At 31.2% G+C, this 24677-nt stretch overlaps 1 protein-coding gene across 7 annotated transcripts in view; it reads left to right on the top strand.

Annotated features, from left to right (window-relative positions):
- Positions 1 to 19975, top strand: part of LOC115890735 — a 354534-nt gene extending 334559 nt beyond the window's left edge. For 5 of the 7 annotated variants that reach the window (XM_030911047.1, XM_030911049.1, XM_030911051.1 and 2 more), the window contains 6 exons: positions 11520 to 11678; positions 14509 to 14580; positions 16025 to 16161; positions 16302 to 16514; positions 17464 to 17616; positions 19848 to 19975. In XM_030911047.1, coding sequence (XP_030766907.1) covers positions 11520 to 11678; positions 14509 to 14580; positions 16025 to 16161; positions 16302 to 16514; positions 17464 to 17616; positions 19848 to 19856 — 743 coding nt within the window. In that variant the 3' untranslated portion in view covers positions 19857 to 19975. The remainder of the gene's footprint in view (positions 1 to 11519; positions 11679 to 14508; positions 14581 to 16024; positions 16162 to 16301; positions 16515 to 17463; positions 17617 to 19847) is intronic. The other 2 variants (XM_030911052.1, XM_030911050.1) reach the window with 2 other exon arrangements.
- Positions 19976 to 24677: the final 4702 nt, after the last annotated feature.

The raw sequence follows: 24677 nt of genomic DNA, 5'->3' as shown, positions 1-24677 counted from the left end.
AAGAAAATTGAACTCCAGACACCGATATTAGTTTTCGTCTATCTCCTATAGAAAAGGGTGTTTCCATTTAAAAGCGTCGAATTTGACCCACCCTGTACAGTAGGAGAGAGTTACGGGTCCCACAGTTATCTCGGCAAAATAAAATTGGTGCCTTCAACATCGAAACTGGACAATTGAGAAATGGCAAACCGTTCTTCTTGGGACATAAGACCAGAATTGACCTAAGATCAGATGACCATCAATTTCGGGTTCTCAGAGCTCCAAGAAGACCAGCAAAACTCCAGGCTGCCAAAAGAAGGAACTGTAATGTTCTTGGGAGGTATTATGCTAGGGCAAAAACTCCATTGTTACCACTTCAACAAACTTTAACGGATCGGAGGTTTGTTGATTTCGTGCTAACCTAACCACTCGTTAGCAATTGGGGATAATTTCAACTTCATGCACGAAAATGCACCTCCCCATACCAGCAGAGTGGCTAGAGAATGTCTTGAAACGAAAGGTGTCATAGTTTTGGACTGGCCTGCATGTTCACCAGATCTAAACCCAATCGAACACTTGTGGGACCAGCTCAAAAGAAGGGTTAGAGCCCGTCGAAACAGTCCAGGAAATCTCGCACAGCTTATTGATGTAAAGTATTAGCAGAATGGGAAAACATACCCCAAGACAACGTTGATAATTTAATAAAAAGTATGCCAGCGCGGAGAGAAGCTTGCATAAGAGCTAGATTTGACAACACGGATTACTAAAATTATCAATTTTTATTTTTGTTTTTGCTTTTTGACCATTAAAAACTACAACCAAAAAATAACTGTGTTTATTTTGGGAACTGATTAATTTTTTTTATTGCTATATGTATTATTTTTTATTAAAAATCTTTACTAAGGACTGTGTTTTATTCATAAACACAAAATGTTCATACGTCTCAAAAATTATGAAAAATAATAGATAATTCCATATAAGTTTGACTGTGATTTAAGTATATGGTGAACGATTGCCAAAAATAATTCAATAACAACAATTCAAAACTCTTCAAAAAGTATTTGTTTTAGAGCAAGGCAAAACCTAGAAACTTTATATATCCTTTTAAAACAATCCTGAAACAAAATTCTTCCTTTTCTACTTTTTTTTCTTTACAATCGCTTAACGTTTTCTCGCAGATTGCTCCTACCACTCGAACTTGTTTCTTACAGGCATCTAGATCGTTCTCTAAAGTGAATTACATCGAGGTGAAGTTACCTGGATTGTTCTAAAATTCTCGGAAAATAGTTTAGGCGAAGTAACTTTCTCTGGGTTATGTTTTCCGGGTGTTTTTTTTCTTTTCCTTTTCAAACTCGACAGCGGCTAATTGACTTGTAAATTACTTTTCCAGCGCTGGTTTTTAATTTCGATGGCTAGCGAGTACGTATAGGTAAAGTTTTGTTCGAAAATTGCTTTTTTAAATTAACTTGATTTTCACTTTATTTGATTAAAAAGAAAATATAGGGAAAACTAGTTAGGGCATGTCAGTAAACAAGTAAAAACGTGTTTTTTTAATTAGATGATAGACATTATACAATTTAATCCAGAAAGATATTGAAATCTATAGAAAATACCTGGAAAAAAATGTAAAAAAATACGAAGAGCAAATAGCAATTGTCAATTCGACTCACACAGAATTTGATTCTGATTCTATTATGTGACGTGTACAAAAATTTATACAAATATCTACAGAGGTTAAAATATTGTTAATATTTATTAATTATAATAGCCTTAAATAGATTTGCAAAGCAATTTTAATAACAAAACACATTTTGGCCTCCATAATCAGCTATTTAAAGTCTTGGAATAAAGAAATAAACTAACTAATAAATGACGAAGTGTGTCTCATAATATACAGAATTATGAAAAATTATTCATATGTTTTACATAATTTATATAAATTGGAAAAAATAATATGATTTTATATGAACTGACATTTAAAATAATTAATCATCCAAGCTACAGAACGTATTGTTATGAAAAAATGCTTAAAAAACACATTTCTGTAACCCAAAGTAAAACTATATTAAGGTACAAAACATAGTTCTGAGAAAAACAAATTTAAAGTTTTTGTTTGGAGTTTTTCAGTTTTTTTTATTATAGGTAATGAAAAACTTATTTTTTGAACTTAAATTAAACGTATAGGCCAGTAAGCAAAGATAAAAATAGGGTATTATTTCCGAATTCTTGACAGCGGCACAGATTGACGTGAAATTTTAACAGTGAATAGAGATATATGTAAGAAACAAAAAATACATAGTAGCGATGTGTGCTTTCACCCTAAGGGTGAGTGCCACCCCTTCTCAGGGGTGAAAAATAAATCACCCAGTTTAATTGCAAAGATCAATAAAGGGATGAATTCTAAGCAAAAAATGTTCTATAAAATTTGTTCAGAAAATTAATATTTTCCGAGTTATCTAGGATTGGAAATGTTGATTTTTCATCTAAAAACTGCATATTTTTCTGTCATTTTTTATAAATAACTCGAAAACCTTGCGTTTTATCGCAAAAATCATATAAAGCAAAAATGAAGCTTTTAGAATAACGAATGAATTCATTTTTTTATTGCCGTAGGTGTAATAATAGCCGAGTTATCGCTCTGTAAAGGTGATTTTTTATTTTTATCCCAAAATAATGGCGAAGGAACATATTTTTCGAAGAAAATGAATATGGCCATTTTAAAGTGCTTGAAAATACTTTTTAAATGCTTTTTTAAAAATGTTTGTAGCTCAAAAACTCGCGGAGTTATGATAAAAATTAAATGGCCACCTCATTTTTTCGGAAAAAAATTAACAACAAAATCTATGACTAAAACCATACCATTTTATTTTTATCATAATTTCGCGAGTTTTTGAGCTACGAACTTTTTTAAAAAAGCATTTAAAAGACCTTTTCAAGAACTTTAAACTCATATACAAAAATTTACTTTTTTTTAAATTTCAGTATTGTTAGTTATTTTATTCCAGTAGTTTACTTTAAACGAAAAATTATATTGATTTGAATGTAATAAAAAACAGCATTTAACATTTGTGAATTGACAAATTTGATGCCAACCAATCCTTCTGCCGCAGCTTCAACGCTTACAATCCCCCAGAGAAAATAGTTTTATTTTCTATGCTGCTGTTTTCAGAAAGAAATTCGCAAGATGGTTCAGGAAATCGCCCGTTCGGTCAGCCCTTATGTTTAGGACCCCAAAACGACCAAGGAAACAATATAGACCTGCCCCCCAAACCCCATCCCTTAGCCCCATCAAGGTCGAAAACGACCCTGTCCAGCTCAAAAAGGTCCCTAAATAAGACGGTTAAAAAATAAGTTTTATTAATTTTTTTGGTTATTTGATAGATAATTTGTTAAAGAATTGAAGTTAATTGAAAAAAGCAAAATTATTATATTTTTTCTTTGTAAATTATATTTTCCTCCTCTGATTTTTGCTGGTGTTTATAAGGAAGAGAACTTTATTTTTCGATTTGTTATTAATTCTCTGACTGTGATAAATAAATATGATTGAAAATATAAGACTTTACGAATCATATTTCCTCTGTCCCTAAACAAACCCAAAATTAAGAATTCGGATCCCGTAAGTTTTGAAAAAAGAGTGGAGTTTTCTTTTTCCTTTAATAGTTTTGAGTTTACTGGCTAATAAAAAGCATTCTCATCGATTTAAAGCCTTTGTATAACAAGGTTTCTTCAAAATCGTTCATTTTCTTCATCAATTCGACGTTTTTATGACTCTAATTTTCTTTAAAACTCATTTTGAAAAAGTTATTTGTTATTAATACATTGTGTTTTGTAAAATTCCTTCATATATTCCCATTTATATCATCTTCTTTAATGATAATATTCAGGATATCTTAAATAAGTGTAAATATTTTTGGAGGTAGTATATCTGATACCAGGAAACGTCTATAAGGTTTCTTTCAGGATTTTTTTTAATTTGAGTTAAAAAAACATAATATCTTGAGAATATGGCAACATGTATAGTAAATTAAATTTAGAGAAAAGAAAGAATTCAGTAGTCCTGAAAACTTAAGCAAGAAATAATAAGAAAACCCAGAATAGATGGAGTGAAAAAACGGCAAAAAATATGTTTTTTTATCGATATCTACTAGCCCTGAAAATATTTACACTTATTGTACTTGACTCGCCCTGTATATTTTAACAATATTTTATACTATAAGGCATTAATACTTGGAACTAAGGCGGGAATTAGGTTACTATTACACTATCAAATTTCTTTGTCAACGATTTTATTTGAAAGATATTTTATGAAGAATTTGTCAGTGTAATATGTGTGATTTTATAAAATTTTGTATATTAAGCCTAAGAATCATTTATTTTATTTGTTATTGGGTATAATAATGGATAAAAAGTTCAGAAATATATTGACTGTCTCATTACTTAGGCTCAACGAAATACCAATAGTTGCTAAGCAAGAACGCTTAAACTTTTCAGGGTAATTTTTGAATAAAAAGTATTAAGGAATACTCTTTTCTTATATCCGATAAAATCTCATATTTGTTATATACCGTATGGCGAAAAATATATCGAAAATAACTTGATTAAAAATTAAATTAATTGCAATGCTGCTGTTATTTATTATAATTTTATTTGTCATTTATTATATATTTTAATTGTTTTCCATCGTAGAATTGCGTAAAATTTATTTAAATTTAATTAGTATATCTCAGGACGTGCATATACTTGCGCAAAACAAAAAATTACCTGCACTTTGGTAGTTATTAAAAAAACACTTAGTTACATTTCATTCCCAGCTTTTTTTTACTAATACTACTTTACTTTATATTATACTAATATATAGTTTTATAGTTTTGTAGACATTTCTATAACAATAATCTGTAATTTAACCCTAAATCTGACAATAATTTTCAGTCTTTTAACTATACAGGGTGGCCTATCGAATACGTTCCGCAAGGCATAACGGCCAGGATATTTTTTTTTTCAAAAAATCCAAAAACGTCAATTTTGTTTGTGAGGGGGGCAACTTTTGCCCCAAAAATGATTGCAAAATCTTCAACCCTCTAAGCGGGGGTGTCATCCCCCAACTTTTTTCAAATGGGAAGGGGGTCAAGTGGTACCGCAATGAAAAGGGATTTTTATTCTCTATACTTTCCCGCTTCGTTTTTGAAAATCGGTCGAGTCATTGAGAAAATATGAAGGATTGAAATTTGAAAAGTTTATTTAAACATTTATCAGAGTAAATGATAAGGATAAATTCCTTCGACCAATTTGCTTTTTTTTTCTTATTATTTCTAGATGTTTACGCATTCTTTCACTTGTCACAAGGTTGAACGATCAGGTGCGGCAGTTGCTAGATAGCTGTTTTGTGACTTGTGCGTTGAAGTTCTTCTCAATATCGTTAAACTGACCCAAAATAGAATTTCCAAAAGTACCAGCCCACACGTTCAATTTCTGAGGGTTTTGTGTGTGCACCTCGTGAAAAACCCCTCAGCCCAGTACCGACAGTTATGCCGATTAACTACACCGTTCAAAAAGAAAGTACACTCATCCAAAAAACACACATTAAATAGGAAATTATTATCATTCGCCACTCGGTCACTCACAGTTTCAGAAAAATGCTTCGTTGAGTTCTTGTACCAACTGAATTTTGTACGGGTGGAACTTGTGTTTTTATAATATCCTTTGGACACTGGTACGATTCACGCCGGCTAATTTTGCATTGGCTAATTTTCTTGTACTCAGCTTACTATCCATGGCAACTTGGCCCAATACGAATACCTCCATAGCTTCATTTACTACAGGGTTTTCCCTCTGCCTCTCTTTATTCATAACGGAACCAGTTTCGCGAAATTTTGCTACTAACTCGCGAACAATTTTGCCATAAAGGTTTTTTCAGGATGGCATTCATTGAATATCTGCGGAACCCGATTGCTACATTCATTATTTTTAAAATAAAGTTCGATTATTTCCACTTTTTCTGCAAGTGAGTACACCATAATTGTTAAAAAGTTTAACGATATTGAGAAGAACTTCAACGCACAAGTCACAGAACAGCTATCTAGCAACTGCCGCACCTGATCGTTTAACCTTGTGGCAAGTGAAAAAATGCGTAAACATCTAGAAATATTAAGAAAAAACAGCAAATCGGTCTAAGGAATTTATCCTTATCATTTACTCTGATAAATGTTTAAATAAACTTTTCAAATTTCAATCCATATTTTCTCAATGACTCTATACCGATTTTCAAAAACGAAGCGGGTAAGTATAGAGAATAAAAAGCCCTTTTCATTGCGGTACCACAAAAATTGGGGAATGACACCCCCGCTTAGAGGGTTGAAGATTTTGCAATCATTTTTGGGGCAAAAGTTGTCCCCCTCACAAACAAAATTGACGTGTTTTTGAATTTTCTGAAAAAAAAATTGCCCTGGCCGTTATGGCTTGCGGAACGTTTTCGATGGGCCACCCTGTATTATACTAATACATAGTTTTATAGTTTTGTAGGCATTTCTATAACAATAATCTGTAATTTAACCCTAAATCTGACAATAATTGTCAGTCTTTTAACTATATACAGTGATATAATATTTGTAAAAAAATGTATAACTAGCCCAAAAAAAGTATTCCTTATTTTTTTAACACTTTTTGGCTGTTACTCTACATACTTACTGAAATTGTAGTATTCCAAGATTATACCGTACGATAGAAAAAAAACGGCGTCAAAGGCGGCTGGAAATGACAATTGATGATAGTTTTAAAATTGACATAAAACTTGTCAAAAATTAACGCTAATAATAGAATTTCTTTCTCTAATTAATTATAAACTATGTTTTAAAAATCATTTTTACTCAAATGGAAAAATAAATTACAACCTTCTTAAGGCCAACTTGCAGTAAACGTCATTAAAATATCAAGAAAAGTACGGGCTAAGTAGTGACCTCGCAAAAATTATCATCTATTGTCATTCCCCAGCCGTCTTTGACGTCGTTTTTTTTCATCGTATTTAACTCACCTTAACCTTACCACATTTTTAGTATATTATACTCTTAAATTCGAAAGTCTGCTTTAGAACATAGACCTAAAAATCTACACCTCCAGATTGTGTTCTATAATAATACTTAAGCTTTCAACAAGCATGTTAAATGTTCTGCTTTAACGTAGTTAGAATGGTTAGCTTGAGATGCTGTTTGAGAATGTGCTGCTACTTATTATACTGTAAGCATTATATGTTACGCTTAATTTTGTATGAGAAAAAGTGTGTTCTGAATGTTTTGAGAGTTTATTTTCATGCTCTACTGTGAAATATATTACTAAAAATAAAAGTATGAGCACGAGAATGGACTCTGACTTTAATTTTGATTTAGTTTTTATAGAAATATTATACTGTGGCTTCTGCTTTTCGATATTGGAACAAAATTCAGAGTAGTACCTTGTTAGAATTTCTGTAATTGTTGAAAAATTTCGATATTGTTTCACTTTAGGAACGAATCTGAAGAGTCCGTCTTCAAGTTCAGGGATTTTTTGCCCGCTCTTTGGAAGCCAGGGTGCTTGTGGTCTGTAAAATTTTAGATTCTGTGAATTATTTTATTTCGATAAAGTATACAGTAAAATGTCTGAGTTTAGATAGAACAAGTGTTGTTTATGATTAGAAAATCGATGTTGTGACAGCAGTTTGTGATTTGTTTGAAACCTTTTTTAAATCTTAAAACTTCAATATGAAAATTTAAGTAGGTTTAAAAATAGTTGATTTTTTTATACTGTTGTTTTATCGTTTAATAAGGATCAAATAATTGAAACAACTGTCAAGAACTTTAACGGTAGACATAGATTACTTAGTAGCGTACTAAGATATGTTTGTTTGATTACACGGTATCTTTGAATAAGAAGACTAAGGAAGGAGCATAATGCTATCCATGTATTCATGCATGGTGGGTGGAAAAAGAACTCTAAGGTGGGGATCCGTGACAGTTCTGTTTGACGATTTATTTGACACATTTGAAGTTGATTTGAAATTTTGTGGATTTATCAGTCTTTACGGAGCTTATTTTATGTTATTTATTATTTATTCTACTACTGATAGTTGTATAAAGGTAGTAAATCTAGATGGAAATTGTGGCAGAACTTAAATTAACAGTGACACTATCGCGATTTATCGAAAAAGACTCTAAAATAGTTGGTTATGTAGCGTGCGGTAGATCTCGGCAAAAATCGAGTGAAATAATGGAACAACTTTTCGCTAGTAAGTGACTATACATATAATATACATACGTGTAGTAAACCGATCATTTATGAAATTCACTTAAATTAACTAATTATATATTTTTTCTTGCATTTTTGATTTTATTTACTACTTGTCAAAGATTAGATGTCAAAGAATTTAGATACGTCAGTTTGACTTACCTGCTTCAGTAGCGTATCGGATGTTTGTGTTAATAAGTAATTATTATAACTTATCTATTTTTATTAGAATTTTATATTTTCATAACAATTTTAATAACTACCAACATTTATTCACAACGTAAAATAAAAAAACAAATTATTGAGTCTACCCCACGTCTACCCTACATCATAGTTTTACATTTTTTAAATAAAATTAGAACGGCACTGATAAACCGGAATTTAAGTCGGCCATATTTGAGTGCCTTCGAGGTGGACCTAAGATTTTTGATATGCTCCTTCCTTAGTCTTCTTATTCAAAGCACAGCACTTATTAAGTATTATATTAATGGTATAATATAACGATATAACTGCTACTCTAAATAACAAAACTTTTCACTTAAACACTATCGTTTTATTTAGATATATGTACTTATACAGGGTGACAATTTGAAAACGAACAGTATTTAATATTACCTCTACCGATGATAGTATGAAAATTTGGCGAGAAATGCGTCAATTTACATATCAAGAGGGACAATTTTTGAGGCATTTGTTGACGTGTTACTTTCAATCCTTTGACTCCCAGGGCACCTCCCTGGCAACCCCTATTTCTTTTACCATTTTTGTGTTCCTTATAAAATTCTCAAAAAAAGAATGCAGTTTATGTAGAATTCTAAAAGAAACACAAAAATGGCAAAAGAAATAGGGGTTGCTATTTAAAATTTTAGAGGTAAGTGCCCTGGGGGTTAAGGGGTTGAAAGTAACACGACAACAAATGCCTCAAAAATTGTCCCCCTTGATATGTAAATTGACGTGTTTCGCCAAATTTTCTAAATATCATCGGTAGAGGCAATATTAAATAGTGTTCGTTTTCAAATTGTCACCTTGTATAAAATTAAATGACTAACTTGACTCCTTTTTTATCATCTGGTATATTGTTCATGAGTCCTAAGCAAACCTTATATTCTGTGAAAAAAGTGTGAAAAAAGATATTGATATGAAAAATGGATATCAACTCTAAAAATGTTTTCATAAAATATTATATGGTTTGACAAGGGTAGGAAAATATTTAATAAGTGTTTATTTTATTTACACATAAATTGTAGAAATATAAAACTGCCCGTCAAATTAAATACCACAGCGATTTTTTTACTCACTTTCAACGAATTGTAACTTTGAAAAAAATGGACCGATTTTGTTGATTTTTTTAGCATATTAAAGATCGTTTTTCGTAGATTGATCTGATTTTTCTAAATTTTGTATGAGATTTAGTTTTCTATGATATACAGTGTGTGAAAAAAAGGAATGTAATTTTTGTGTTGCTGCCATTTTACTAAAAAACAAAATTTAATTAGAATTTTAAGTTCTGGGTATACCTAAGACTAATATCTCGGGACGTATTTGGAATTTTTACGATAACTCATCGGGAATAAAAGATAATCAATGTTTACTCTAACTTGTATTTTTTCTACCTTTCTCAAGAGATAAGCTAACAAAACTGAAATTAACTTTAAAATTGTAGGATATTTGTTACTAATGTGAAATTAAAAAAAAAATGATTTAACTAACGCAGTTTAATACAGGATCTCTTAAAAATACGACCAGCGAAAAAGTAAAATTATTTTTTTAATATTCTCAACTTAACAGCCCATAAGGTTAATATAAAAGCTCGACACGTATTTGATATTTTTGTAAAAACTCTTTTTGTGTCTAAAAATCTGTAGTTTAGCTGCAACTTAGTAGTTTTTTTTTAATTTCACATTGTAAAAGTAACGAATATCCTACAATGTTAAAGTTAATTTCAGTTTTGTTAGCATATCTTTTAAGAAAGGTAGAAAAATACAAGTTAGAGTAAAAATTGATTATCTTTTATTCCAGATGAGTTATCGAAAAAATTCCCAGATATACCCAGAACATATAATTCTAGTTAAATTTTGTTTTTTAGCAAAATGGCAGCAACACAAAAATTACAAAAATTACATTCCTTTTTTTCACACCCTGTATATCATAGAAAACTAAATCTCATACAAAATTGAGAAAGATCAGATCAATTTACGCTAACCGATCTTTAATATGCTAAAAAAATCAACAAAAATGGTCCATTTTTTTCAAAGTTACAACTCGTTGAAAATTTAATTTGACGGGCAGTTTAATTCCTTAAAATTATAATGTTTAATTTAAAACTTCAATTACTATTAATATAAAAAATTTCTGTCTTGACATTTATTGTCAAATACAAAACTTTTTTCCTAATTATTATATGCATTGTTCGTCATGACACAAATATCGAGAAAAGATCATTCTTATCATAAACAACACGACATAGATTCCCCAAATTTTTAGAGAAAACCATAGATTTTTTTTAGATTTCACAGAATCCTAATATTGCATGCCCGTTTATTTTAACTCCAAAATAATAATATTACTTTTCGTTTTTGATCTGAATGTGCAAATAAACCCATTAGTTAAAATAATCCATTTAATTTAACAGAAAGTTGTTGGTAACAAAATCTAAGAAAGTAGAAAATTACTTGAATGTCTCAAATCTTCCATAATAATGAATATTTCTTACGCCGGGTCCAGACCAAGACGACAAAAAGTAAACACGATTTTAAGACAAAAACAAGACAAACTTGCGACAAAAAATGGCGAATTCTGACAAGACAAACTTATTGAGACAAATTGTCCACACCGCAAGGACAAAAGTACAACAAAGTCAAAAGTTTAATGGTTGCGAATGAGTTTTATTAACCATGTGTGATTTCACTGGTCTCCTACTGTTGGCAGCACTGCGCCGACAACTTGTAAAATACACGAACGAAACATAGACACTTTGATCTTTACCGACTCGAGACGGGACATTGAAAAGTCTCCGAATTTTGAAACAAAACAAAGATGAGACAAAAATGTCGCAAAATGTATTGGATTTGTCGCAATTTTGTCGTAAAACATGAATGTTTCTGTCTTGTCGTTGTTTTGTCTGCTTGGTCTGGACCCGACATAACTGAATAACATTCATTAATAACAATTATTTCACCCATATTTATTTCATGTTTTAAAACACCCGTTGTTATATCAACAACTTTCTTAAAAGACCTCACTCATTATTCTATTACACGAAATATCTCAAAATTGTTTCCGTACAGCTCCCCACTCACCGAGACGTCAAAAACTCAACCTCAGGATGAAGAGTCTGTCCCTGGACTCACCGGAGAGTACAGAGCACGTGCAGAGGAGGCAGAGGCACGGCGCCAACGCCGCCAGCGATCCTCACTCCAATCACAGCTCGTCTTCGAAGATTCAGTGTACGCAGGAATTGTGACGTTACTGTTTTATTTGATTTGTTCTTAAGTTTTCTCGTTCTAAATGTGTGTTTCCGTATTGTTTTTGTGGATACCAAGTCGTGCAGAGTATAAGAGATATCTTGATGAGTTTTAATTCTTCTTTTTAGCAGATTAACAACGGTTGGTCCGAACTGTATTCCGGAAACTTCGGCAACATATTCTGGAGATAAAAATAAGTAAAAAAGTTTGTATAAATGTATGTCTTACAATGCTTAGTTTCGGAGATACAGCAGGGTGTAGAAGTTTAATTTTTATTTCGATTTTTTCCAAGAGTTATCAAAATCAAATTTCTCATGTCAAAAAACTCCCAGACACCAATTTTCATGCAAATATTAACTTCAGACGTTATTAGGAAAAAATCGATATAAAAATGAAACTTCTACACCCTGTATCTCTGAAACTAAGCATTTTAGGACATACATTTATACGAACTTTTTTCCTTATTTTTATCTGCAGAATATGCTGCCGAAGTTTCCGGAATACAGTTCGAACCACCCTGTATTTTAACTGATCATAATATAATCAGAGTTTATTCATATCTGCTTGTTTGTTTATACAGGGTGCTACAAATTCGAGGTACGAGCATTGGTATCTCGGTAACCGTAATAGATACGAATATGGTTAAATTGGGGCAAAGTTGCCGCCTTGGGATGTTCACCAAAATGCCATGAAAAAAGTTTTAAAAATTTCAAGGATTGCTGAGTTTTTTGAAAAAAATGGATTTTTTTGAAAATCAATTTTATTTTTTCCTGTCCTTAGTTTTTAGAAAATCAAAAAACTAATTGCACATTCTCATAGCCACTTTATTAGGGCTAACTGAAAGTATTTTTGGATTTTCAAATTAGCTGATAATTTGTGAGATACAGAGGCCGACTTAATTTTTTTAAATACGGACCTGCATTTTTTATTTCAGATTTTGAAAGAACTCAGTCTCCTGAGTACAATGATATGCCACACTTTATACTTCTTTTTTGTTTCAGACATTTAAGCACAAAATTTATTTAAACTAATTTCAAGTCCGGCTCTGTTTTTTAAATATTTAAATTATTCATCGTTACAATGTCGATAAGCCTTCAAATTTAACTATGACGTGGGGTAAAACATTGAATACGAAAAATCAAATTCAATAAAAAAAATAATTGCATTACCAGACGTCATTTGTAAAAGTGAAATCAATATTTTTCAACATTTACAATAAAGAGTATAAAATGCATTCGGAAGTTTAAGAAGAAGATAATGTTCAAAGAGCTATAAATAAAATTGAAAGAATAATAAATTTGTGCAATAGGCAAGGTGGTAACCCTTTCGAACATGTAGAGCATTAGAAACTAGTTTGTAGAAAGTGATTTATTTATAATAACTACGATTAGATAATATTATGCATATTGTTAGATCGTATACTGAGAATTTCAAATTCACAATAAAAAAAGTTAAAAATAATATCTTTAAATTGCTGAGCTAGATATTATTTATTTGAATCTTTCAATTGGCTCGATTTTCCTAATTCAATGTTAATTAGCGCTGATCAATATTGTTGCAATGAATATAACCAGATTAAATATTTTAAGAAACCAGGATTGGACTTGAAAATATTTTAAATAATAATTAAATAGTTCTGTTGTTGTTAAGGTACCCAAAACAAAAAAAAAGTATAAAGTGTGGCATATCGTTGTGCTCAGGAGACCGAGTTCTTTCAAAAACTGAAATAAAAAATGCAGGTATGTATTTAAAAAAATGTAAAAGTCGGCCTCTGTATCTCACAAATTATCAGCTAATTTGAAAATCTAAAAATACTGTCAGATAGGCTTAATAAAGTGGCTATGAGAATATGCAATTAGTTTTTTGATTTTCTAAAAAGTACCGACAGGAAAAAATAAAATTGATTTTCAAAAAAATTCGTTTTATTCCAAAAAACTCAGCTATCCCAGATATTTTAAAAACTTTTTTGATAGCATCTTGGTGAACATCCCACGGCGAAACTTTGCCCCAATTTAACCATCTTCGTATCGGTTTCCGAGATACCAATGCTCGTACCTCGAATTTGTAGCACCCTGAATATGCGAGAGTTCCTCTAGAGTCTGTATAGAGCGCATAGAATTATACGAAGCAGAGTTGTACTTATTAACAAAGTATGCAAAAAATGTTTTTGTTTTCTGTCAATTTCCATAATGAAATTGATACACTTTTTCAGATATATATCTCTTATAAAAAATGTATATACTTCTGTGGCGAATTCATCTCTTCAAATAAGTCCTACGGTTATTTCGCCATTGTAAGAAAATCTACAAAATAAAATAGTTATTTTTTGTAAACAATGCTGCTTTAATCCAACGGAGACTAATCGTCAGCAGTTGTTTACTAATAAATAAATTTGCCTAACGGACAAAAAGATGCTTAACGTTTCGGGAAGTATATCTCTTCCCGTCGTCGGAAGCAAAAAAAACACAAAAAACAAAGAAAAAACTATTTAAAATGTCTAAATGCTCTAAAAAATTTTAAAAAAGTTCCGCTCTATTTTATTTTGTAGATTTTCTTACAGTGGCTTCTTTGAAGATATCTCTTATACTCTGTACACCAATCTCCCAAACCAAAAAATGCGATTTTCTTACAGCTTCTACTTCTTTGCGATTGTCCAACTGCATATTTCTGCACGTCCTACTACCAGCACCGCAAAACTGTCTCACCAACCTTATTAATTATTAATTTGTTTCTTTCAATGCACAATATTTTATTGACTTTATTTATTAAGCATTTTTGAGATTGCCCTTTTACTAACTTGCATGTTTCACAGTCGCATCTTCTACCGTCCCACCAAGATCACTTCCCAATCATCCGATCAGAAAAGATCTGAAAACGCAGTCAAGTATGCATATTTTCTTGATTTATTTTTGTGTGTGTTTGAACAGTTTCTTGCAAAAACATCATACTTTAAATAATCAATAAAATAAAATAATTACGTCTGTTTATACAGGGTGTCCGGAAATTAATGGTACGCCACTGTTTTTTTTTTAATTATTTTTAAAATCTACATTAAATTTGGAACAAATTTGATTTCTTGACTTTTGTTTGGTACGACGCGACGGCAAAAAACTAAAAACTAAAGACGGTAAAAAAACATGACCAAATCGCTAAAATGTTAACGTAAATTTTCATAGCAAAAATTAAAAAACGGCAATTTAGATTTTTGGACATTTTGGTTCGCACTTATGTAATAAAAACAAGATTTTGGAAAAGTTTGCCATTTTAAAAATGTTGTCATTGAAATTTACTGTAAAATTTTAGCGATTTAGTCATGTATGAAAATGGTTTTTATTTTTTTACGCGAAAACGGTGAGTCGTACAAAAAAAAAGTCAAGAGACCAAATTTGTTCCAAATTTAATGTAGATTTTAAAAATAATTTTTATTTAAAAGAAAACCAGTGGCGTTTAAATACCGTAGGGACGCCACTGATGAAAATAATCAAAAGTTAATAGCATGAAAAAATGTCATTTTATGGTAAAACAACGTGTACCAAATTTAGTGATTTTCGTCCAACAGGACCCTGAGATATTAGAAAAAAACTCTTTTTAAGGGCGAAATTTAGGGGGCTGTAAATCCGAAAAGGGCCCCCCTTTTTGTTGCATTAATTTCCGGACACCCTGTATACAGGGTGGTCCGAACTATATTCCGGAGACTTCGGGATCATATTCTGCAGATAAAAATAAGTAAAAAAGGTCGTATAAATGTATGTCCTACAGTGCTTAGTTTCGGAGATACAGGGTGTAGAAGTTTCATTTTTGTTTTGATTTTTTCCAAATAATTTCTGAAGGAACGTCAATATTTTCATGAAAATTGATGTCTGGAAGTTTTTTGACATGAGAAATTTGATTTTGATGTCAATATGACTCCTATTTGTAGGGGGCGCCACCTACATGTGTTTTAACTGTTTTGAAGAGTAATAACTTTTCGTCCTTACCTGTATGAAACTAGTGAGTAAAAAAATATACATTTACGACGTTTTTTACGTAACAAAGATCTCTTTGTAAAAATCGCTACGAGTAATGGTTATCCAGATATTTGGAATCGAAATTCTCAAGATTTTAGTTAAATTATTTTTTTTGGTAGCTGATTTATCCATGTTAGAAATGTCACAATAATTATGTAAATCGAATTTTACTGTTTTTGCAAGAAACTGAGTGATTTGTTATTAATTTCAAATAATATTTTAGCACGTTAAAAGTATAAGAATTTTTTTATATCCGGAATGTCGATGAAAAATGGCTGCATTTTTTCCGAAAATATTAATAACAAAATTTTTACTGTATAGCGCCGTCAAGTCCAGTTCACAACAGACGTCTGCTATCAGCTAAAAACATCAGAATGTCTTCGGTGGAACTACCAGATGAAAACGACAAAAGTCCCTCTTCGGCCAGTACTTCTCCTTGTCCAAGTCCAGTAGGAAAGGTAGATACATGAATTACATAGGCAAAGCAGGAAAACGATCTTGCTCTCATAATTTTTTCTAAATTTCAGCGCTTTATACATAAAAAAACAATTCAACTCTGAAAAAAAATAGTCTAAAGTTACTTTTCATTATTTTTCAGAAGTCCCATCGACTGTTACCGACCAATCTCTACGTAGTACTGTACAATTTCAAGGCCAGACACCAAGACGAACTTGACCTTAAAGCAGGGTACAAAGTGACAGTTATTGACACGTCCGATCCTGATTGGTGGAAAGGGAAATGTTTTGGGAAAATGGGATTCTTCCCATCCAAGTACGTGTCTAAGCTGTCGTCTGGAGAAAAACCTTTGCAGGTAAGCAGTAGTAAATGGAGATCGATAGTTTACTCGGAAGTTAATAAAACTAAACATCTATATAGCCCCACGTTGGGCACCAAAATCATAGGGAAGTGAAATAAAAAAAAGTTTGAAGTATTATTTCACACATCTACATATGTGTAAGATTAAGAATTACGCTACTAAAAATAAAAACGTGGATTTTTTTTATGTTGCAGCTGCTTCCGTAATTGAAAGAAATAGATATTTTTTATACAAAACTACTGCGTAGTATTCAAACAGAGACTATCTTTCCAGTAACTGTTTACTAGTAAACATATTTGTCTAAACAACAACCCCTCGTCGCGTCGTCATAAGCAACAAAAAAAAACAATTTAAAATGTCAAAAAATAAATACCCAGAGAACACTTTCGTTTTTTTAGCAGGAAAGTCTATTAAACCGTTGACGTTCATATAAAATATGACATTTGTGTTATGTTAAATTTTTAATTTTTAAAAAATATTGGGAAAACAAGACCTAAATATAAAAAATATCTGTACCAACCTAAGTATTCCCATATCAAATTTCTATTACAGAACCTTTGCAGCAAAACGTGATAGAGAGAAGCAGCTGATACTGTTTTCCCATATTAAATTTACATTTACTTGGTTTTGCTGTTCCTTAAGTTGAATTTAAACTTCTTGTCACTTATGCCGCCTTGGCAGCTTTAAGCTCCCAAAATTTGTATAAAGGATAATTTTAAATGATATATGAAATATATAAAATTAAACTCAGATTTTTATAAGTATAAGTATATTTTGTCTTCCTGATAGATGTATATCAAGGTTAAACGTTTCTTAAGATGCAATAATCAAGGTGTAATCTCAAGGTGTGAAAAATGTCCAAAGAGTTAGTCTAGTCTTTTTTTCTACATCTTATACATAATGGAATTAGAATTCCTTAAAGTGTTTGTATTTGTTCCACTAGGTGACGCATAATTTGCAAGTGTCTGATGGGGACAATGGCTTGATGTTGCTCAGAGATCAGATCGTGATTCAGATCGGCGAAGAGATCGACGGAATGGTGATGATCAGATCAGGAGATAACCGACAGGGAGTTTGTCCAGTTAAATTCTTGCAGGTAATTTGTTTTATAGAAGTATATAGTATATAGGGTGTTTCAAAAAACATGTGCCATCTCTTGTGGGGAGATTCTTCACGTAAAAATAAGATTTATTTTTCATATCAACATAGGTCCGATTCTGCTTTGTTTCGTAGCTACAGGGTGTTAAAGTCTTAATATTTTTTGGATTTATTAGCTTCAAATGAAATTTGGAGGGTAAAAGTTACTATAAATGTGATATATTTTAAAGCTAAAAGATGTTGACATAATCACCAGGAACGTGCATATGGGTTATAACTGGAATATATTTCTAAAAAAAGCATGTACGCCACTGACTTTTTTCTCTTGTTAGCGAAATAGTGTAAGCAGTTTAATGCCGATTGTAAGTTGTCTCTTGATATTTTGTCGATTTCGGCCTCCTTGATGAGATAAACGCACCCAACTAGCATTTGGACGTCGGGACAACGGCGTGTCACGCGACCAAACGCCGGGGCGCAACGTCGGCACAACCTCGTGCCAACCCTAGTCTGCACTAGTTTGGAGAATAATTTTTGGGTCGAAACGACGTTGGATACCGACGTTGGTTAGAAGCCTAATTTAGTACAAACTGCAACGTTGTTTAAAATCCTAATTCACAGAAATACAAAACTAATATGGCGTCTAAGTCCCGTTTTATCCTAAATTGGGATAATTATAGTAAAAATATTATTTTTATGATTTAGTTAGAGACATATGTCAGATGGCAGTGAAGGAAAACAAAACAAAAGTATTTAAGTGTGGAGGATGTTTTAAGACCATAATTATTGAAACACTTTAACCGACTCTGTAACTCGTTACCCAAGGCAAAAAAGTTAAACGCAAACAACTTTATTGATAAATGTATTGTTTCTACTTTGAAAAATACTAATGGGCCTTAAAATTAAAGAAGTTTTAAAAATTTTCTTGAATTTTTTTTTTAGTAAAATGAGAATAATTTATTCGCAGTCGAAAAAATTGTTTCCGCGTGTTTTTTAGGGTCAAATATGTTAGGGAAAAAAAAGGTTGTTAGGGAAACAAAATATATGTTTCCGTTATGTTTTTAGGGTCAATTATATGGTTAATGTATTCAAAAAGCAGGAATTGCTATTTTAGGAAGGAAACATTTTCTTATTTAACAACATGGCGGCTTTCACTTTGTTGTTTTGGAGATTAAGATGGAGTAGTTCGAGTAGTCGCATACTGGACTAATAAAGTCGCAGTTCGGCCTTAACAGGTAGTATACTAGTCGCAAGATTGCCTAATTTAGTCATCCTAGAGTCTAGCTTGTGCCGCCCACTATAATCTAAATAAACGACGGAGTGGATAAACTATCGGTAATATATGTCGATATATATTTAAATTTAGTTTTATATGTATCTTTCTTATGTCCCATTTTAATTAAGTTTTTTTTATAAAAACAAAAACAGCACTGAACTGTCTGACTGAACAGAACAATGAAGTGAAAATTTAATATTTAAGGTTATGGTTCAATACAGTTGCATAAAGGTAGTGACTCGACGTCCTACCAACGTAAGAATAAGGAAATCTAAACAACGTTGGAATTAGTAAAACAGACGACGTTTGCATAACGTTGGAATAGGTCCTGAAAGTGACGTCGGAAAACTCTATATTGTCCAACGTTGTAACTACGTTGTCCGAATCACCTAAAGATCACTTAAGCAAAAAAGGTTACAAGACAACGTTTATTCGACGTCGCAGAAGCTTCTACTTTGCTGTAGTACTAGTCCAACGTCGGCACAACGTTATAAAAACGTTTAAATTTATTTTAATACATAAGGTAGGGAATTAACTATTTTTTGTAACTAATCCAACGTTGTGTTTAGTAAACATGTGGGCGCAAGTCGTGAAAATGCTACTTGGGCAATTTTATTAATTTGCCTTGATCCAAATCCAATAGCAACCTTTAAAAAATTTAATATTATTAACTTGCGAAAGTTTTAAATAAGTACCCATTCATTCCTCATCAAAAAATATTAAAAAGTTCCTATAAACATGGGTATAGAAATGCATAGTTTTAGAGTTACAGGATGTTAACACTTTTAAAAATTAGTTTTTTTGTAATTATCTTAAATACGATTATTTTTTTATTTGAAATTGCTGTGGGTTGGACTAATAGTAATAATAACTAATAGTAATAATATTTAAGCACATGTTTCATGAAACACCCTGTATATTAACTTGATTTTATAGATTTGTTTCTTCTTTCGCAGGAAGTGTGACAACGTACGGAAATAGCCTGCCAAGCCAGCACCCCGTGCAACTGTTCGACCCGACCGCAGCTACTCCAACCTCCCAAGCCTCACCCCACGCCGCCCCCTCCACCTTTAGCCAAACCCCCTACCCTCAAGAAGATCTACTACCCCCCACCGCAGCCGCAGATGCAACTGTTCTCCGCCCCCAACAACAATAACTTCACCAAACAGAACAACAACAAAAACATCAATTCGTCTGGAGGGGGGATTTTGAGGTTCTACTACAACAATTTCGCTAAAGGGAGGAAAGATACGAATGTGTACCAGAACGTTTTGGATAGACGTAGGAATGAACTAGCTTTTCTTCATGGAAAAGCACCGTTTTCTTCAACAAAACGACCCCTTTCAATTAGACTTTCCACTCCAAAACACGTGACAAGTTTGTTTAACAAGTCCTTCAAGTCAGACTCCCAGCAAAGACCTCTGTTGTTGCAAGGATCGCCATATCACAGTACAGGACCTCATTTTCAGATTGTGGCTGATAGTAGGGATGGGCTGAAAATCTCGTCGATCTATACGATCAGCGAGAGTGTGGAAAAGTTCAGTTTCCACAGGAAGAACTTGTATATCTCGTCGAACAGTCGGCCACTCTTTGTCAGGAAATGATATATTTTCCCCAGAACCTATTTTTATAAATGTTAGATTAAGAGGTACCCTCTAGTAAGGCGTGGCGACATCAGAACGTGTTATGCTATACTCAGATGCGAAAAAAAACGCAACGGAAATGTTTTTCGTCAAATTAAAAGTGTTATATTTTTTTTTTTATTTTTAGCTCTATTTTTTAGAAAGCTGTATATACAGTTCATACCAAATAAAATTTTAGTCACGTGATTAAGCTTGACAGGTACAGCGTTGCCCACTTTTATATATTTTCTTTTAATCAAAATATTTCAGGAAACTAAAATAAATTAATTAATATATAAACAGTTATTATTTAGATCAACAAAAAAAACTCCTTAACAGCACTTAAGGGAGATTTAGATTATAAAATAATTTAAGGAGAATAATCCTGGAAATATATTTCCAGAGGCTTTCAAATTGTTTCTTTTGTTTGTTACTACACCATTTCCAAGTACTTGGGTTGAGAGGGGGGGGGGGGCAAATAGACAACTAAAATTTTGTCGCCTACCCAGTCACAATACACTCGATGACGTAACCAAAAATGTATTTCATATAAACCGTATTTAGATATAATTCGCTAAAAAAATCATGGAAATAGAAAATTTAGTACAAAAAAATGATTATCAGCTAGAATAAAAATTATGAACTGAAAAATCCAAAAAAAGATAGGCAATATAAAATTAGGGTAATATAAAATAAATTTTGTTAGGTCCAGATTTTGAGAAAGACAAGTTTGCTCACACTACTTAGGGAATACGAGCCCTAACAACTATATGTTGGGACAAGGTAATATTTTGGAATTATTGCCCTGGTTTTTCAAAATGACTGAAAAATATATGTTTAATTTTTTAAATATAAACATAGCCATATATCCTAAACAACTTGACAATATTTTTATGAATTTGTAAATCAATCCATATTTACAGTAGCGGATTTTGTTCATAAAAGGACAAATTTGCTGACAACTAAATATTGGGACAAGTACTTTTAAATAATTAATATCATCATAGGCGGCTTTGCTATAAATGTCACAAATGTCGCAAACTGTTTACTTCAGCATTGTAAGCATAGATTGTAAGTAACTCGATACTTTGAGTAGTGAGATTTACTGTAAGTAATTTTATTTTTTTTTAATTTTCAATTTTGTTAATTATTTAATTCAAAGTAATGGTCCGTGGAAAAGCTACAAATCAAAAACTACGCGAAATTATCATTCGTCAATACAGTACGGGAAAAACAATTCGAAAAATTTCTGATGATTTAAGTATTCCAAAAACCACTGTCTTTAATATAATAAAAAATACGGCGAATCTGCCAATGTAGACGTTAGAGGTAAAAGTTCGGGAAGGCTAAAAGTTGTATCTCAAAGAGATTTACGAAATTTATTAAAAATTTGCAAGTCTGCGAGAAGAAGTACTTTTCGCGAAGTAACAATTAAATGGAATACTGTAACTGGTTCAAATATATCCAGAGAATGTTGCCGAAAATATATCCATAAATGAGGTCTGGGGTTTTACAAGGTAAACTTTATTTTGTGTGGATAATCAATTACCTGAAGATTATTGATACAAATTCTTATTTAGGCCAAAGAAAAACCGCTATTGACAGAAATTCTAAAGAAAAATCGCTACAATTGGGCAAAATCTAAATTATCGTGGACGCAAAATGATTGGAATAAGGTCATATTTAGCGATGAGTCTAAATTTGATGTTTGTGTTGGAGATCATCGAAAACGAATAATACGAAATAAAGCAGAAGCCTTTCATAAAGATTGCTTAAAGAGGGTTGTTAAATTTCCTAAGGGGATTATGGTTTGGGGTTGCATGTCAGCAAGAGGTTTGGGCAAATTAAATTTTATAGATGGCACTGTTAACGCCCAAAGATATCAACATATACTTGAGACCTCACTTTTGCCTAGTGCTCAAGAATTGTTTCCAAACGAAGACTATATTTTCCAACAAGATGGAGCATCGTGCCATTCAGCAAAATCAACTAAAAATTGGTTCGATAATAATAATATAAAAGTTCTATCCCATCCTGCAAGTAGTCTGGACCTCAATGTTATAGAAACTGTGTGACATAAAATGAAGCAATATTTAAGAAACCACCCTCAACGAACAATTTTTGATTTGCGGGCAAAACTGCAGGAAATTTGGGATAATTTTTCTCCTCAAATGTGCCAATCTTTGGTAAATACAATGCCATTAAGAGTTCAGGCAGTTGTTAAGGCGAAAGGTGATGTAACTCCGTATTAAACAAATTTTGTTTTGTGCTGTCCCAATATATAGTTGTCAGCAAATTTGGCTTGATTTTGGCAAAATAAGCTATTATCAAAAGTGATTTGTTTGCAAAGTTATAAAAATATAGTAAAATTATCCAGATCATATTGTAATGTTTGAATTTAGAACAATAAACAAAATAAATTGAGTCGTTTTAACAAATTACTATTTTTTATTGCAAAAAAGACCTTGTCCCAACATATAGTTGTTAGGACTAAAAATTAACCAACTTTGAATTAAAGTTTGGAAGCAATATTAGGTAGTTGAATATATCTTCACAGTTGCAAAAAAATGTCCAATAACTGATGAAAAATTTGAATATTTACCAAATAAAAAATACAATCCAATCTATCATAAATGCATCTTGTTTAACAGTACTGATGTTGCTTTATCGCCTATAATAAATAATATAAAATAAATTATAGTTTAACGTGAACATAGCAAAATCAATCAGCACGTAAGTCTTATGAAAAATAAACTTCGTTGATTTTTGTAGAAAACCAAAAGAAAAAAATTATAATACATATATGAAAAATATATTTCTCAAAATTAAATATCGGTTATTTCATAATAATAAATAATTAGATATATATTCACGCCATTTAAATATAAACATTCTCTCTTTTATTGTACATGAAAATATTTCTCAGCGATTTGTATAAAAAGAAAATTTTGAAGAAATCAATTTTAAGGTAATACGAAGAAAAATTAAATTTGTTATTATTGGTATAATTATTATAAAAATGTTTTTAGGTAACTTTACGAAAAATAAAAACAAAACAAAGCACAATTTCTGTCTCTCGTTGAAAAAATTGTTATTTCTTGCCAGAGTACAATTTTATAAACTTCCTCAATCTTATTTCCAAATAAACAATATTTTAAATAGTACGATTTAAAATAAAAACAAAAAATAATATAAAATTATATTAGATAATTATTTTTTTATTTTATAAAAGAGAAAATATACTATTTTATAAAAATATATACAGGGTGATACATCATTAAACTACTTTGTTTTCTTATAAAACAATATCTACTTAAAACGATCAGCTGTGTTGAATATTTCAATTTTCTAGTATTAAAAACAATATAAAATCAACACTGTCCTTTGAATTTTTAAGCCACCCTGTATATTTAAAAGTCTCGAAACCGTAACATTCCAAGATAATCTATCATATCATTGGTGACCCCATTTTATTTTTCTATGTTTCGAAAAAAAATATACAAAACACATTCATGGAATTGATTTGATGAGACTTAAAAAAACAATAATATATTAGTCAACTAATCTAAAAAATATTACTTTTTAATTATTATTTCAACAAGTAATAAAAATTCACTTAAAAATTATAAAAATTTAAATTTTTCGTACAATGTAGATAGTAAGATAAGTTCCATTTTTTAGATTGTAAGAATGTTGTTTTTTTTTCTATTTAAATCATCCCTCATAGAATTTAGTAAAAAAAGAGATCTACGTGATTAGATTAAATTTGATTTTTTAGGAAATATAATATGTTAGTTATTGTTGGCTTCATATAGTTTATTTTTCGAAAAAGTTGTTGACTCTATGCATCGATGTTATTAATTTTCATATATTTATAAAGATTTAAATATTCTTCAGCAGCATATTCTGCAGATAAAAATAAGTAAAGAAGTTCGTATAAATGTATGTCCTAAAATGCTTAGTTTCGGAGATACAGGGTGTAGAAGTTTCATTTTTATTTCGAAAATAATTTCTGAAATAACGTCAATATTTGGATGAACTTTCTTATGCCAAAAAACTTCCCAGACACCAATTTTCATCCAAATATGGACGTTACTTCATAAATTATTTCGAAAAAATCGAAATAAAAATGAAACTTCTACACCCTGTATCTCCGAAACTAAA

Source organism: Sitophilus oryzae, unplaced genomic scaffold (genome assembly GCF_002938485.1).
Source record: "Sitophilus oryzae breed Bouriz unplaced genomic scaffold, Soryzae_2.0 scaffold_910_pilon_pilon, whole genome shotgun sequence".
Classification (NCBI taxonomy): Eukaryota; Metazoa; Arthropoda; class Insecta; order Coleoptera; family Curculionidae; genus Sitophilus; species Sitophilus oryzae.
Note: the sequence above shows the minus strand (reverse complement) of the source record. Positions and strands in the feature narration are given on the sequence as shown.